Source organism: Ascaphus truei, chromosome 8 (assembly GCF_040206685.1).
Source record: "Ascaphus truei isolate aAscTru1 chromosome 8, aAscTru1.hap1, whole genome shotgun sequence".
NCBI classification, from domain to species: Eukaryota; Metazoa; Chordata; class Amphibia; order Anura; family Ascaphidae; genus Ascaphus; species Ascaphus truei.
The window spans coordinates 76694987-76713361 of record NC_134490.1 but is presented as its reverse complement, the minus strand read 5'-3'; the positions used below and the strand labels follow the sequence as shown (position 1 = coordinate 76713361).

At 41.6% G+C, this 18375-nt stretch overlaps 1 protein-coding gene across 11 annotated transcripts in view; it reads right to left on the bottom strand.

Moving 5' to 3' along the window:
* Positions 1-18375, bottom strand: part of BLNK (B cell linker) — a 183045-nt gene that overhangs the window by 49124 nt on the left and 115546 nt on the right. For 7 of the 11 annotated variants that reach the window (XM_075612716.1, XM_075612719.1, XM_075612720.1 and 4 more), the window contains 2 exons: positions 9820-9885; positions 2013-2069 (listed from right to left, as the gene is read on the bottom strand). In XM_075612716.1, the coding sequence (XP_075468831.1) occupies positions 2013-2069; positions 9820-9885 (123 nt within the window). The remainder of the gene's footprint in view (positions 1-2012; positions 2070-9819; positions 9886-18375) is intronic. The other 4 variants (XM_075612722.1, XM_075612727.1, XM_075612726.1 and 1 more) reach the window with 1 other exon arrangement.

The window sequence follows — 18375 nt, the reverse complement described above, 5'->3', positions numbered from 1 at the left end:
GTAAAGATCTCCGAAGCAGGGGGTCCCCGGAGCGGAAAATGGGGTTAAGCTCCGGAGACTCTAATCCTGTGTAAGAAAATAAAAATAAACATTTAAAAAAAACAGAAGCGCTTGGATTGCCTCTTTAAGAGACTTCGGCTTGTGTATTACGTTATACCAGTCATACCCTAAAAACTTGTGTTATTTCACCATCTTGCATTTAAAAATTAATTATAAAAAATACTAAAATGCTCAGAAGTGATATATTTTGATTCTTGGAGTGTGTGTCCCTCACCGTGATTGGAGGTTGATTACTACAAGACAAGTCGTTGACCGGATAGCACCTGTACTTGCATCGCAATGGAAGACACCCTTATTGCGAGTGCGCTGCACTTCCTTTGTATGGAAACGAGCATGATAGTCAGTCTAGCAATGTGACGAGGGAATCTTTCATTTACAGTAAATCCATGGTGAAGGGACAGGTCACTCTGAGGTCAACCTAGATCCATTAATATCCCCCTCACATGGTTTGTGCTATATGGTCTTTTTCTTTCCTCACTCATGCATCTAGCTACTTCATTTACATTTCACATATAAAATAAAATTGTCCTCCAGCGCGTGGTCTTATTGCTCTTTTCTTCCTTATAAGTGGTATAATAGGCGTCGACAATCAATAACTTTATCTATAGAGAAGTAGAGAACTTAACACTTGCCTGTGTGTTTGTTCCCGTGGTATATACTCCTCTATGTTCCTTCTGCTGTTACCTTAAAAGGTGGAGAGAGGCATAGCATAACACTGTTTATTGAAAAAACTTTGAGAGGTGGGATAAAATGCACTTACAAACGACCAACCACATGGATTGTGGTGGTTTCTGGTGCTGCAAGTGTCCTTAAAAAGTTGTCCTTTCTGGAGGTGCTTTGCTGTCACTCGTTCTCAACTCCTGTTGCACAGTCTGTTGTGCCTCTCCTTTTCCGTTTCTGCGCATGCGCAGACCTCTCTGCTGCTTGTCAGTGTTGATTGGCTGATCCGCAAACTCCACAGGCATGGTGGCTCCAAGAGACCAAAAAAGGGGATGTCCACATCAAACGCGTTTCGCCTGGTTTGGCTTCCTCAGTGATGAGGATGATGATCAGCCAATCAACACTGACAAGCAGCAGAGAGGTCTGCGCATGCGTGGCGCGCAGAAACGGACGAGGAGGCACAACAGACTGTGCACGAGTCTGGGAAAGCTCCTCATTCCCGTGGACCCAAACTGACAGTCAGGAGTTGAGAACGAGTGATGGCAAAGAACCTCCAGAAAGGACAACTTTTTAAGGACACTTGCAGCAACAGAAACCACCACAATCCATGTGGTTGGTCATTTGTAAGTGCATTTTATCCCACCTCTTAAAGTTTTTTCAATAAACAGTATTATGCTATGCCTCTCTCCACCTTTTAAGGTAACAGCAGAAGGAACATAGAGGAGTATATACCACGGGAACAAACACACAGGCAAGTGTTAAGTTCTCTACTTCTCTATAGATAAAGTTATTGATTGTCGACGCCTATTATACCACTTGTGTGTGGTGTTCTTTTGTTGTTGTCTTTTTGTCTATATAAGGAAGAAAAGAGCAATAAGACCACTCGCTGGAGGACAACTTTATTTTCTACAATTCTTACATAAGGAGGAGTTTGAATAACCTCCTGGGACACTAGCTGCGGGACTTAAAGTATTTATTGCACTTCGTTAATAGGACTAGCGCCACTTTTACTTTTCTTTATTGTACATTTCACATATAAAAAAGAGTAGGAATAAGTTAGTGATCCAAAACATATTACTGAATATGACACTATGGTGAAGTGTGTATTACAGTAAGAATGTATCGGAAAGTGCAACCTCTGACATATTGGATTATTTTATTATGGTTATTACACAAGTTATTATACATTTGAAAAATTAACGGTGTACTACAAGCACTGCAGAAGCAGACACAGAAAGCAAACAGGACTTTAGGTTGAATAGAATTAAACATGCAAGTTTTGATTTTCCTACCGATCCCAAGTATCTTTCCCAGTTTTGCAAAATAACGCCACTTGATCATTTTGGAACCTAAACACCAATAGAAAAAGTGCTCACACTCATGGATTTGGAAAAAGTCGATCATGTTTGAGAGAAAACAACATGAGGAACAAAACAAAGATAGAAGCTGATAATTCTATGGACCAGTGGTTTTCAACCTGTGCATGTGAAATCCCACACAGTCTGTCATTAAACTAAAATGTAACAGTCTAACTAGCTTTCCTAAACAAATCTAACAATGCGCATTGCAAAGGTTTGGCTGCTTACAATTTTTGGAAAAATAGTAATACATTAAATTTCGTAGGGGTCTCTGAATTGAGAAGAGTTTGTCAATCACATGCTTTCTTTATCTTATCCCACGCGGTCCTTATCAGGGGGCAAAATTAAAGGGGTAGGACTCTGGTTGCACAAACTCTTGCTGAACACACAGTGACATCACATAAAAGGGAGCAGACAGAGGAAAATCAAACCGCTCCCAAAGTCTAACTTTAAAAATGTATACGTGTCAGATTTGGGTAAAAATGCACCAATTATCCAGATGAGGCCCCTTAAACAGGTCACTGGAATTAGTTCACTTTGAGTATAAGAGGGATTGTCCCTTTACGGACCGCAGGAACTGTTACAGAATGTACTGTGACATGGAATCCTTGCCTAACTATCCTATAACCTGCAAAATAAACTCATCAAACATACCGGAAGTTTAGAGCAACACAAAACGAGAACAAAAAAAAAGGCAAAAAACATGGTTTCTTGTCATTACCAAATATTGTGTGCAATCATCCACAGAACACAGATTGAAAACCACGGATATAGATGTTATATAAAACATGCAAAATTGAGAGATAATTATGTCCAATAATGGTATCATTTTTAGAAGCGGAAAAATTAAAATGAAATAAAAGGAAACTGTACTTATTCACCAATTAGCAAATTACTGTAAATGTCATGAAATGAGATATAATTATATTCCAAGTAGATATTTGCTAACAGGAATGTGTGGTAGATATGTTACTCAGAAGTTTTCTATACAGGTAAGTTTAATCAGGAGAATTTGCTAATGTTTAAACTATCACATTAACTAGCATACACAATACAATGGATTATTACTTACATTCTTTCTTAAGCCTTTAATGATGCTCAATAGGATATTGCTAATGCCAATGTATTAGGATTGTTTAATCCATCAAGGCAATGCACTAATTAGATTTTAGCTCCCAAACGTGTGGGCTATCTTACAAACGGCAGATGCAGATACGCTGGTGATTACCTCTGTTTAATATATATTCCTTGGAATATACAAAGCATGTAATGCTTTTAAGCAAAGCTAGGAGGATAGAGATAGGTGTGTATTATATATATGGTACCGTGTTAGCCGAGCTTTAATAATCATAAATGAATAGACGATACCGTTCTGTGGCTAACAAAATGCTTATATTTGTGTGAGCTTTCGAGATACACTGATCTCGTCTTCCGGCGATGGTACGTACATTGAATAAAGCAGGCAAGGTTAAACTTACAAACAGTGCATATACTGTAGGAATGTTATCTGTGACTGAAACCTAACACCCCCTCCCCCCCAGTATGCGATTTATGACTTGAGGTATTAAATAGTCCCTGAATGTTGGTGATGTAAGAGTGTGTGTGTGTGTATGTAAATATAAATTGGTAAAGAGCCCACAGTGTATACAGCGCTTTACAAAAGGTGTGTGTGGAGTGGGAGTGTATATAAATGGTGTGGGTAGGTGTGGAAATGTAAGAGGCTGTAGCATTACTAAAAGTGTGTGTAGATACTAAGTGGCCCCTATTGGTATACAGGGATGGAATTGCATAGAGTATTTGTATGTGTAAGAGACAGCTGTTTGTGTGTGTGTATATATCTATATATCGCAGTATATATAGACATGGCCTTTAGCACTTATGGGAAGAGAATTCTCTCATGTCAGTAGTGACTCATAAAACTTAGGTCTCGGTTTAGGCCATCGCTAAGTGTCCCGAACAGTTGCAACCATCTCTCTTTCGGTGTTCTAAGATTACCTTTGAGTATGGCCACCTTGAGATCATTCATCCTGTGGCCAGAGTCAGAGAAATGTTCGCTGACAGGACTGTCTCTTGTTCCGCGTGTGATGCTGTGGCGATGCAGATTCATTCTCTTGTTTAGCCCCTGTCCCGTCTCACCTATGTAATAGCAGCCCCCTGGGCATTTCATGCACATGATGAGGTACAGCAATGTCGTGTACTTCTTCATGTCCATGAAATGCCCAGGGGGCTGCTACTACATAGGTGAGATGGGACAGGGGCTAAACAAGTGTGGTGGGTGTTGGAGTTTGAGCTAACTGGGAATGTGTGTGTTAATTAAATTCCTATTGACTGACTTATAGAGAAAATATCTGATGGACAACTGTTGTCCGATATAATTCTTCCTAGCATGGAGTACAATTAAGTGGGGAATCTTTTGATCCTACATGGATCTACTGTATTCTGTTTTCTGTGTATTCTGTTGTGTCATTGATACCTTTAGTGCTGCTTTTGTCTGCTGCATAGTAAATAGTTGTCTACCATTGCACTTATAAATCCAATATAACAGTACTTCATTATATTGGTTCTCTTTCATTACTTTATAGGGTCCTACCACCTTGGGACTGTGACTCATCTCCTACTATAAAGGATCTATTGCTATGTCCACACAGTCTGATCAGTCAGACTTACTCACACTAATTGTCTAATATTGTGCCTGTGTCGATTTCCACATATATATATTTTTACACAGCATTCCAAAAATAAACGCGATACCGTTAATAGCCAACTTGTGGCTAAAAAGACGGCAAGCTTTGAGGAGCACAAAAGTCCCTTCTTCATGCAGATCTTTTAGCAAGTAAAAAAAAAAATTTCAAAGGCCTGAAGGGACCTTTGCGGTCCTGAACGCTTGCACACTTGCACGCTTGCACACTTTTTTTACCACGAGTTATCTGCTAAATGTATCACTTTTACTTTACTTTTGCTTGTCTTTTCTATGGGCTAACATGGTACCATCCTCGATTTGTATTGTGAAAGAAAACTCCACGTCGTTAAGAGGCATTTCTACATGCTCGTCAACATTTAATTGTTATGTTGCAAATGACACTTCTGTACTTACATGAATTAATTGCTGAGTTTGTAAATGCAAGCTGTAGGCTGGGAACAGGAAGGGTGCTTCTCATCTATCTACTGTACAATTAAAATGCTGAGTGGCTTGACACTGAAATGCCTGTTTTGTTTAGCTCGGCCTCTATGTGGGATATGCTCCACCCACACACACCCTATAGATATCAATAGTTACATTTGACCTTTGTTGACAGTATTGGAGGATGGATGAGATAGTTAGAATGAGAGGGAATATTAGATATTTCTTGTTCCCCTACCGGGTTTCTTTCTGCAATATCAAACATTATCCACTGTGGAGAGCCTTGAATGTTATAACATTTTCAGTGCCAAATGTCCCGACATTTATAGGAGCATAAAATATATGTTCCTAATTAAAGGAAGGAAAAAAATGAATTAACCGATGCTCGATTTAACAAATAAAGAGAGCAGTGAAAATAGTCATCCACTTAACAGAACGTATACTGGATTCAGATATGTATTGCGAGGTCTGGAGCTGTTTCTGCCTCCTTCTTGCATAGCTGCAGATATTGAATGATGGGCCGTTGATAGAGAGTTCTGCAGTCCTTTCATTGTAGCACCAGATGGGTTACACGAGATGCAGAGATCCTTCCACAGCTGCAGATTCTGCATAGAGACGTGTCGGTATCCAGGAAGGGCTGTTCCGCAGCCCGGAGGAGGGGGACTGCCTGCGTTCTATGTCTGCAGCTGTGCAGGACAGCGGCAAAAACACCTCCAGACCTCGCAATATGTAACAGAACGCAAACTGGATTCAGGTATGTGAATAACTATTTTCACGGCTCTCTTTGTTTCTTAAAGCGAGTGGCGGACAATTTGTTTTTTTCCTTCCCTTAATTGGGAAGGAATATTTCATGCACCATTCCATCCTCTAAAACTCAACCCTGGTTTTACTAAGCCAAACACACACCTGTTCCCATTTGTAATTCACACCTCTTTCATGTGCACAGAAGAGAAGGAAGGAGACATCGCCTCAACTATTAGACCTAACCTGTTGGATTGACCCACAGATTTGTTTAATCACTATCATCCTGGGAAAGGATTTCATTCTCTCCTGTGCATGGAAGCGACAAAGACTTGTTGCAGAACAAGATCAGCAGAGTATACTCAAAGCAACGCACGCTTGGGAAATGAAGAACATTGAAAAAAACGCATGAGACTAAATAAAAAAAACTGAAACTATTAATAACATTAAAAGTACTGAAATAATGACGTAAAAGCCACATTCGGCTGTTTTTGAGGAACTGTATTATGATTCTGCTACAGTAATACTAGCTCATAACTTTTTATCAATTTGTTTAACTATTTCTACTTTTCAGGGAGCAACGGTCCTTATGGTGTTTCAATCATTGTTTAAAATAACAGTAAGCTGTAAACATTTGTACATCTGAGTTTCAATACCGTTAGACTAAGCTTTTGGAGGAAGGGGACTTTATCTCCCAGTTAGAGAGGTGACCATGTTTTAAATGTGCTTTGCAAAAATAGCTTTCGCGAAAAGCTTACAGTGCTAACAATCTTTGCCAATTTCACTGTATTGTAGTTCTCCAGAATTTAACACAAAAATGGCCGTCTGCAAAAGGGGCCATACTGTATGGCCTGGATTAGGATCATGTGACTTATGTTTGGAGGGTTTTTTTTCCCCCTGCAAACTTTGAAAATATGTTTGCGAAAAAAAGGGCAAATTTTGCTTGGAGAACAGACTTCAAACAAACATTACGCACCTCTCATTTTTTAAAATAAGTTCTTATTAAATATTTGATTCTCTATTTGGCTTTTGTTTCGCCGTATTCTTGTATATTATCTCTGTGGAGGACTGGTTATAAAGAGAACAGCAATAAATAAAAGTACGCAGTGCAGAAGTTCAGAAAAAAGGCCTTTTATAGGCGTACGCATTATTCTCTTCCAAGAACTAGCACACTTTTACGAGCACTGGAAATGAGGTCTGCTGGTGAACTATGTTTTATTCTGTGTTTAAATATCTTTTATGTAATAAAAGAAGAGGGAGCAGGTGGTTTGATACTTTTTATTTGACCAACAAATAGTTGACATGTTACAACCTTGTAACATATCAACTACTTGTTGATCACATAAAAGGTATCAAACCACCTAGTCCTTCTCCCTCCTTTGCTACTACATGGAAGAAATGACCAACACGGCTACCCACCCTTCTTTGATGACTTTTATGGGAGAATACCCCATCGTGATAGTTGCAGCACTCGGAGTGAAGAATGAAAGGTACTGTATGTTAATAACTTGTGTTGTTTTTGGCAATATTTTCTATTAAAGATGTTGCAGAAATTGTTTATCCTTTATTATAGGCTAAAGCAGTAAAATTCTGGGCATTAACCAATCAGAGAGCAGGGATTTCAATAATGTCTGGAATTTTAACCAATCAGTAATGCCCGGAATTTTTGCAGCTGTGAAATGTGTTAATTTTCAATGTTTTTATTTCCAGCCAATCAGCTTTCAGAACAGCTCTGAGACAGGGCAGGGGATTGGTCAGGAAGTATCAGCCACGGGTTGACTCCTCCCCCTCCCGAGCTGACTGAGCGAGTGAGCGACTGCAAAGTAGTAAGTGGCTGTCTGCAGTTTGTTTGTGGCTGCAGTGTGTGTGTGTGTGTGAGTAGCAGTGTTTATAGGTGTAGCAGCAGTGTGTGTGTGCTGTTGTGTTGAATATGTGTGTAGCAGCAGCAGAGTTTGTGTGTAGAGCTGCTGTTTTGTGTGTGTCAGTAGCAGTGTTTATGGGTGTAGCAGCAGCAGTGTGTGTGCTGTGGTGTTTGTGTGTGTAGCAGCAGCAGAGTTTGTGTGTAGAGCTGCTGTGTTGTGTGTAGAGCTTCGCCTCGGGCCTTCAACGCTTCCAGCCAGGGCATTATTGGCCAGTAATGCCCTGTTCTTCTGGGATTATTATGTAATTATAGGCTAAAGCTGGTAACTTCCGAGCATTAATGAAATCCCTGCTCTCTGATTGGATAATGCCCAATCAGTAATGGCCTGGAATTTTTAGTACCCTGCCAAGTTTTTCAGCCAATCAGCTTTCAGTTCTCATCCATATAGAGTGAAAGTAGCTCTCAGTCAGAGGAGCTGATTGGACAGGAGGCAGCAGCAAGGCACTGACTCCTCCCCCACCCTGCCTGTAGAGAGCTCCGCACAGGAGAAAGGTTTGTGTGTCTGTGTGTGTCTGCTGAGTGTTTTGTGGGTCTAGAGGGGGCAGAAGTGTGTTTTGTTGGTGTGTGTGTGTGTGTGTTTGTCTTGTGGGTGTAGAGGGGGTTGTAGTGTGTGTGTCTTCATTGTGTGTTTTGTGGCTGGAGGAGGGGTGCAGCATATTTTGTTAGTGTGTGCGAGTCTGCAGTGTGTGGGTTTACAGGAGGGCAACAGTGGGTGTAGAGGGGGGCTGCTGGTGTGTGTTTTGTGGATGTGGTGGGGGGCAGTCTGTTTTGTTGGCGTGTGTGTGTGTCTGCAGTAGGTTTAGAGGGGGCTGCAGTGTGTGTATCTTCAGTGGGTGTAGAGCAGCGGTGCACAAACTGGGGGGCGCAGGCGGTTGCAGAGGCCCCGCGCTCTTCCCAGAGGAATTCAAATTAAATGCCGGGGGACCGCACGAGGTCTCTGTAACTTCAACTTACTGCGATTCAGCCAGCTTCAGGTCACGTCGCCATGACAACGCGGCGTCAAATGACACCGTGGGGTCATGTGACGCAACTTCATGGAAACGCATGTCAAATGACGCTGTGGGCTGACGTCACGTGACCCTCTGCGTCATTTGACGCCAGGTCACTGGGGAGGTGGGGCCGCGAGCTCTTGAGCCGGCACACAGGGGGGCGCAGCAAAAATCTTTGCGCACCTCTGGTGTAGAGGGCGGAGGAGGGCTGCAGAGTGTGCTTTGGTGTGTGTGTGTGTGTGTGTCTACAGTTTTGTGGGTTAACAGCGGGCTGCAGTATGTGTTTGTTGATGTAGAGGGGGGTTGCAGTGTGTGTTTTTGTATATAGTGGTGGGCTGCAGAGTGTGTGTATATATAGAGGGGGGCTGTGTGTATGTACAATTTCCTTTTAATAAACACGTGCAGTAAAATAATGTAGACAATCAAGCTGATAAAAATCAATATGACCAAAAAAGTGTCTACAAAAGTGTCTATATTTTTTATGAAAATGTATTTTATTTTTTTAAATAAGTCTACATTTAGCCTATAATAGTAATAATCCCCTCAGAACAGGGCATTACTGGCCAATAATGCCCTGTTCTTTGGGGATTATTACTTAATTAATCCATTCCCAAAGTTCTGGAAGGTACCTTCTAAATGCCCTTTTCATAATCATCTTTTTGAGACACTTGTATATTAGACATCATGTTAAACTGTTCATGCAATGTCTTTATGCATAAGGTATAACCCTGTTCACTTAATTTAACCATGTATTTGTAACCATGTATTTTTTATAACTCTGTGCCCAGGACATACTTGATAACGAGAGGTAACTCAATGTATTACTTCCTGGTAAAACATTTTATAAATAAAAATAACTAAATCATATCATTTAGTAATACATGGTCTTAAAGTCACTTATAACTTGGTATTGATTAATAGATCTACATATTCTTGTTGTTAAAGGACATAACGTTAAAAAAAGCTTACTTTTTGATCTTTTGCATTAATCCACCTTCATTTTTCTTTATGTCTTGAACCATCTTTTGTAGCTGTCTGTGGGGAGAAAAATATTGAATTATTTCTGTGCATTTACCAATGTGTCTTCATTCGTCATTTATGGCTATAGATCAGGAGTGGTCAACTACAGTCCTCAAGAGCTATCAACAGGTCAGGTTTTCAGGATATCCCTGCTTCAGCACAGGTGGCTCAATCAGTGTCTCAGTCAAAGACTGAGCCACCTGTGCTAAAGCAGGGATATCCTGAAAACCTGACCTGCTGGTGGGTTTGAAGGACTGGAGTTGAGAAACCCTCAGTGGCTCATTCATGGACCGATTTCTCCGAAATCTACTTCCCTCTACTTTCCATGCATGACCCTATTTTCCAGCCTTTATATTGCTTGTTTTTATTCATAAATCTCATTTATTTATAGCATTGCAGCCCATTCACTTCAGTAGGCTGCAAAGAGAGGTCATAGCACTGCGTAGTAAATATGCACCATAGTGTTCATACGTTTGAAACTAGAGTCTGAGATGGAGACTCTATAGTTGTCAAAACCTCATGCAGAGACAAGATCGCAGAAGTTGGTGTTTGCGAAACTGGCAACTCATTTATGCAATAGAAATTTGTCAGAAAAATTACCGCCGGCTTAAAATTGGCATGAATTCTTCTTACTGTACAGAATTTACGCTTTCTGCGTAAATGAGTTGAAAGTCACAGACTTTGCGCAACTTCCATGGAAGCCATCAAAATCACCCCCACGCCCAGGAAAACACGGCAAATTAAAAAGCACTAAAAACGGTTAGCAAATTCTTACAAATATATATGCAAAGAAATGTATTTCCACATCCCTAATAACTACCTGTCCTGCTTAAAATATCGAATTAATCTCTAGATTAAAAAGAGGACATTAAAGACTTCAACATTTGTCGCAACACAAATTAGTTGGCGGCACGGAATAAACTGAATGGATATCAAGTTTATTCTAGCGGACAAGAGACACAGGATTGGAGACTGCACCACTGTCTTTAACCGCTTTGGCACAAGCAGTGATCACCGATTTCATTCGCTGCAATCTGCATCTTAATGCCAGGATGGAAACAAGAAACAATGAAAAGACAAAATCAACATGGAACACCTCACAAATAACAGCAAAGAGTTTCCACTAGATTGGAAAAATCACTGCAGCTTACCTCGAGATGCGTGAGGCTACTTAAACAAACAATTAGGGATGTACTTGAAGATTGTAGTTGACAGAACAGAAAAAGCTGGAGGAGTCGCAAACATATAACAGAATAAGGGGGTTATGCACTAAGCAGTGATAAGTGGGTTTTCTGGGTGCTATGCACAAAGCAGTGATAAGTGCTTTTAAGTGATATAACTGTCTTTATAGCGTGATACTGTCTGCTGTGAGATTCACAAAGCAGTGATAACAGTGCAGTAACCTGCTATAATGGCTACTTAAAAGCACTTATCACTGCTTTGTGAATCTCACAGAAGGTAGTATCACGCTATAATGGCTTTTTATCTCACTTAAAAGCACTTATCACTGCTTAGTGCATCACCCCCTATGTGTCAGATGAGACAAATTTCTTTTGATACTAACATTATGAGTTCTGTGGTATTTTTTTAGGGTAGTTTTGTTGGGCTTCGTTTCATTAGTTTATGTATACCTACATTTTCTGTTGCGCAATATACTTTTAGTATCAAATGTTTAGTATTATTCAGCAATTTCTTTATGTATATACATTTTTTATGTATCGTTTTTGCTTTTTAGGTTTATTTTGTGTTTGTTGATCATGTTTCTTGTTCATAAAGTTATTTTATTCATCCTCTTGGGGTAGGCCGAGCCATGAGCCAATAGGGAGTGATGCTACTGTCGCGGCCCCTTTTAATCTCCAACATCCCCGTAAAAATTCGGGGATGTTTTCGGTCTCTCACGGGCCTTTTCCGCGTGGCACGAAATCATCAGATAGCGCTAATAACGCTAGACAATGAAAGCGGTTAGCGCTAGACAATGAAAATGCCCGCAGGCGCCCAAAACTGCCGAAAACGGCCCGCATCAGCCCGCGCTTTGCTCGCGATTTTTAAAATCGCGGGGAAAAAAACCGCAGGAGGCTAAAGGCGGTCGCCACTGTATCAGCACCCTACTGAGAGATGGCTCCCCGGCTCAGGACATCATCGCTATGGAGGATCTTCTATATAAAACGCAATTTTTTTACATGTACTCCACACCTTGATAAAGCGCGGTTGCGCGAAACGCGTAGGTACGTCTTTACCTTTATCCACGTGATTCAATAAATATCAATTTTTTACTGGAGCCACCTCTTGATCATATTCTTGCGTTTCGCTATTGAGGTTGTGCTGTGTGATTCACTTCTACCACATTACATGAGACAAAGCAGATGCTGAGAAAATGACAGAAAGTGAAGCAATGGCAACCTCAAGAACTACAGACCAATCAGTTTACTTCCAATCACTTACATGATTGTTATGACGATGCTCACTAATCGGCTGCAACTTTGCCCAATCTAGAGAACAAGCAGGATTTTACCACAATGGACCACATCCAGGTCGTACAAAAAGTGGATTTCCTGAAGTAATTAATATAATCACCACATACTGTAGTTTGAGACTCATAGATGACGAAAAAGCATTCGATTCTGCCTACATCTCAGTCATTTTAAAAGCATTAAAAATATACAATGTTGAAGAAGCAGACATTGATATTATAGGAAAACATTTACCAGAATGCAAAATCACACTATATGAAAAATAAACGCAAATGAGGATTAGCAAGGGTGTGAAATTATACATTTCCATACGTAGTATATTATTTCAATTGACTTGTTTTTAGTCCAAATTGCTCTGCCTCCCATCCAATTCCTGCCCATTGTACCTCTGAACAGTAATCTCATCGGACAGTAAACCTTCCACCATTAGTTTTGCTTTAGGATTCTTGCACATGGTTTTGATGGCTACATGGAAGGTCCCTGTGATCCCCATTTTTGTAAAATATCCAATAGGTACTCCCATCCAACATTATCACAAGCCTTTCCGGCATCCACTGACATTATTATATTACTATTATTATTGTTTTGTAAGTTCATTTTTTTCCCATGTATGGCTTTCAAGACTTTCCTTACATTTGTGATGGAGGCTCTGCCTTTTACGAAACCTGTCTGGTCACGGTGCACTGGATTCGGCAAATCTTTTGAGAGTCTCTCAGCCAATATGTTTGCTTCTTGATTCAGTAGGGAAAATGGCCTATAAGATTCCGGGGCTATCGGATCTCTTCCCTCTTTATGAATTATTTTAATAAAGGCAGTTTTACCCGTTTCCATGTATTCCTCCTTCCTGAATATCTCGTTAAACGTTTCCTTAAATGGTGTTCCAACCTCTAAACTGATGATTGTATAGAACTCTCCTGTAAATCCGTCTGGCCCTGGGGCCTCCCCATTTTTTATCGTTTTAATAGTATTCGGTATTTCTTCATCAGTAGTTGGTGCATTTAACATCTGTTGCTCTTCTCTAGTTAGCTTTGGGAGCTTAATTTTCCCCAGAAAATTATTTTGGGCTATTTAATCTCTATTACTTTTACAATATAGTTTTTGGTAGAAATCTTGAAACACCCTATTTATTTCCTTCGGGTGTGTTGTAATTTCTCCCGAGGATTTCCTGATTCTTAAGATATGACTGCACTTTTTAGGTTTCATGGCCAAATTTCCCAGTAATTGACCCGATTTCCAAATTTATAGAGGTTTAGTTCCCTAAACTGCATTTTCTTTTGTTGCTTTTTATGAAACCATACTTTGCAAATGTCCCTGGATCTCATATATCTCTCCCTGTTTTCTGTCGTAGGACTTTGTTTAAACTCGCAAAACCTTCCGTTTAATTCTTTAGGATATGAAGAAGGAAAGGAGCACAGCATCCGAATCTATAGATCAAAAATAGATAGGGCAACTCCAGATGTAGTAAAATTGTGTTTATTGCACAATTAGCAATGAAGTTGTAGGAAACACACCAACAACATGTTTCATCCAACAGGACTTCATCACCTTGATAAAAATTTTAATTCATAAAAAATTGGATTCAACCCGTCAACGGATTTGTAGACCCCTATCCGCGGATTCATCAATCTCTTGGTGGATTCTTAAGAATCCTTTAACTGTTTGCTTAATCCGCAGATTGGATTCTACAAATCTATTGACTGGTTGCAGAATCCGTGGGGTGTCTTGGTAATAATAATAAAATATCATCTGCAAAACATGAATTGCCCTTTTTGAGATTGGTCCACGGATTTCTGTGGATCAAAGGAACTGGCCGATCCGCTGCGAATCCAAATTTGCCCCAAATAATCGCCTATCTTCAGTCTTCTTTATTAAGACGCTTGTATGTTCTTGGTGCCCCCTGCCCAACTTCACCCACCTTCAATTTTTGTTTTTTCCTATTGTTTGTGTAGCCCTCTGTGTCTGCCCAGCAACACCAGAACACTGCCCCCCAAGCAGGTTCCTCTCCATGGACATATGTCTATGCTAAGCCAGTAAGAAGGCTGGTGAAGGATGAGGGACTATGAGGGGGAGTGAGCTTTAAGTGCTGGGGGCATCCATGACAGATCAGATCTGTGCAGAACTGAGGAAGTGAGGCCATGTCCTGAGCTTCCTGCACAGAGGGACCTGCACGTGTCCCACAAGGAGCACAGTGGAGAACCCAGCTGCAGAGAAGCAGAGCAGGAAACAAATGGCCGATGGAGGGGATCCCGCACGGGGTCAGAGGAAAGTGGTACCACACTACATGTCTTTGTGAAGAACAGGCCTGCAACTTACATTCTAATTCAGGAGCTCCAGCGAGATACCGGTATCACACAGCACGGCCAGGATTGAGAAGCCTGGTACAGTGACTAACACACACGCTTGGGTGCACTGTGATGTTAGTATTTGTATTTCTGCTTTGGGTGTTTGATCTTAGTGCTTTGATCACGTTTGATCACGTGGTTACTGATAACCTGTGTGTTATATACATTCCTTCTGTTCATAAACCTGATATATATATATATATATCCTGATGTGGTGTCGCCTTCTTTCTGGCCTCACGCACGTGTGAGGGTTATTATAGTTGTACAGACTTAGGTCCCACCTCATAGACTGAGGTATAGTAAAATAAAGAGGGGTTACATTTGGATATTGTACTGGTATTTCGTTTTGCTTTTTGTATTTGTTGTTCTACAATATGAAAATGAAATAAAAACGAAGTATTTAAAAAACAAATAGAAGAATGTTTGCAGAGGATTGAAGCAGGGGGTCTCTGGAGCGGAACCCCGTTATTTTCAGCTCCGGGGACCTCCTGCTTCCAGAGATACTGACGTCCGTATAAGGTGCCAGTATCTCCTGCAAATTTAAAGCTCCCTTGTCACTTGGGCCAATTGGAAGCCGCACCAGAACACTTCATGGTTTCTGATTGGCTCCCAGGACTTGGGAAGCTTTGAAAAGCGGCCATTATGTGAACACCAGCCAGCAAGCCAAAGCACCTCCTACAGGGGTCTCTCTGAAATCAGGTGGTCCCCAGGGCTGAAATGAATGGAGCTCCGGAGACCCCTGCTCAATCCTATGTAGAAAGAAAAGAAAATGGCCAGCTTGGATTGCTGCTTTAATGCGAAGAGAATTCAGAAGTTTTCGACAACTCAATAAAGTGTAGAGACACGTAGGCTGGGTATTACCCGAAGAGGCAGGAAATATAATGAATGGGTTCTGAAGGAAAGAAAAAAGTCGGTCATATTATCACAAAGGTGAAGAAATTAAAATTGGCAGCAGGCCAGACATATCGCCAGAAGATATCAATGTAGAAAAGAGACTGCTGAGTCTCTCCCAGGGCTCAAACCACTAGTGCCCAACCTGTATATATCTGAAAGAACTGATCTTTAGTGAAAGCCCAGGTAGCCACAGTAGAATGAATTGTGCAAATAATGGTTCAATATATCTTGATGGTAGTCACAGATGGCACTGTGTCCCAATAATCAAGTGAACCGCAGCAAGGTGAAATGTCCAATATAAAACAAGCAGCAAACAATGGCATTGCTTGAATTACTCACAGTCTGTGGCTGATCAGGGCTCTCATGCAGCGTGCATCTCCACTGATGTTGCATAAGCAGGAAAGTTCCCATAAATCCACGAAGGTAAGGAACCGGAAGAGCACAATGAATCTGCTATTACAAGTGAGGTTTATTGATATAGGACACACAACAGCATGGACAGGAGAAGGTGAAGTATCCCTCTTTGATAAAGCGCTGTGAGAGCGCAAAACGCCTAAGAGGGATACTTCACCTTCTCCTGTCCATGCTGTTGTGTGTCCTATATCAATAAACCTCACTTTTAATAGCAGATTCATTGCCTGGTCCCCGCTTTCTGGTTTGCGGTGCTCTTCCGGTTCCTTACCTTCGCCAGAAGATATGACCATCGTTAAACAAAGATTGTACTCGACTGGATTCCAAAAGATATCAAAAAAGACAAAAGATGAGGCGTGGCTAAGACGCAGGGCAAAGCGGGCGCACTCCACCTTTGCTCCGTGGAACGGACCCAAAATAAGCTACATAAATTAAAGAACAACAATTAAAAAAGCACAAAAAGCAAAACAATAAGCCGTACAAACGCTGGAGCCCGACCACGGACCCGAAGAAGGCTGGTGACAGGACAAAAACCAGGTATTTACCTGGTGTTGTGGGCCCCCTCTCAGCCACCTGTGCACAAGCTAAAATGGCTGCCAGTCCCATGAGGAGGCGATAAAATCAAAAGCCGCAATGGAAAGACCAGCACCCACGGAGGCTTCCAATCTGCCAGCCGCACCAGTGGGACGCGGCGAGCTGTTACTTATGAGAAGGAGGGTGACGGCCAGTTTAGGAGCCCGGGAAGAGCTTGCGGACCCTCACCTCTCCGGGTGCGGAGACAAAATAGCTGACGGAACAGCGCAGCAGTGAAGGACCTTGAGCAAAGTCAGGAGCCGGAGCAGAGGCCGGGGTACAGTGTGCATTTGCCCGCCGAGTTGCTGCCGAAGAGGAGATTCGTTCCCCCGGATCTGCAGACAGGAAATACTCGGACGGGCTCCCGATCCGGCCCTGCTGCGAGGTGGCCGTCATCGGCCTGTGTGGAGCCTGCTGTGAGGATGGTGTGAAAGAGGGTCTGGATGAAATCCCGCAAGACAGCCTGCAGAGCTGCTGCTGAGGCTGGTGAGCCTGCCCTTCCCTAGGGGCCTAGACCAGAAGGCTGCAGGAGAAAGGACAGAACAGAGCTTGAGATGGACCGGATAACAGAGAGGCACATCAACTGTGATCCAGAGGTAAGGAAGAAAAAAAAAAAAACAGCCCAATTAAATAAGGAGAACAAAAAAGAATTGCACCCGCTCAACATAGTGTGACCGCTAAGATCACTAATTCAGACTGGTGCAATAGGGCAGGGAGACTAATCGGAACACAAAGAACACTGTATGACGTAAAGACACAATACATACAGATAAGGCCCTATTGATGCACTCAATATCTGAAGAGGTAGGTCACCCTAGTAAAAAAGCAACAACACAGAAATAAGCACACAGAACCCAGAGACAATTAAGAGTCAGAGCTATTGGTACTGACAGGCCTCACTGTGCCCTGAATGCTGTGCTGACAACAGGGGTGCTAGGCAACCAGGCACACAAACACAGTGACTACTCTAAAAGTCAACTAGCTCTAAAATATCATCAATAGACTATGGACTATTAAATACATGGAGTCTGCCACCTTTTGAGAGCATGTGGAGAGGTGGCGCGGATGTGATGCAGGAACCAACTAGTTGATGTTTGGAGATCACTTAAACCCTCTCAAAAAAGATTACACTTTCTATTCAGCCCCTCACAATACATATTCGCGAATTGACTTTTTCTTAGTAGACGCGAGACTGCTATCACAAAAAGTGCAGGCAAACATTGACAGTATTACGTGGTCAGACCATGCAATGATCAATATTATCATACGAGGCTTTATCCTGTAAGGGGCCGCAGACAATGGCGATTCAACAAGTCACTGCCTTGATGATATGATGGGAAAAAGGTGGACCACCCGAGAAATGAAACAAACAAAATCAACAAATATCTAGAGGCCTGCCAATTGCCCAAACTTAAACCGCACCAGAGAACGGAGCTTAATGAGCCCATCTCTGCAAAAAGAGATGACTGAGACCATTAAGGAACTGAAGGCATCAAAAGCCCCAGGCCCAGACAGCTTTTCCGGGGCCTACTATAAGAAATTCGATAATATTCTTACCCCATATCTAGTGACCATGTTCAATAAGTTCTTAAAGGGTGAACCAGTACCTCTGACGATGGCAACAGCTACCATTGTATTAATATATAAAAAAGATAAAGACCCCACGAATTGCTCCAGCTATCGCCCTATTTCACTCAAACACGGACATCAAACTATATACCAAAATCCTAGCTAAAGTCTTACAAAAATATATGAACAATCTGGTTCACCACAATCAAGTGAGGTTTATCCCAGCTAAACATGCTCCAGACAAT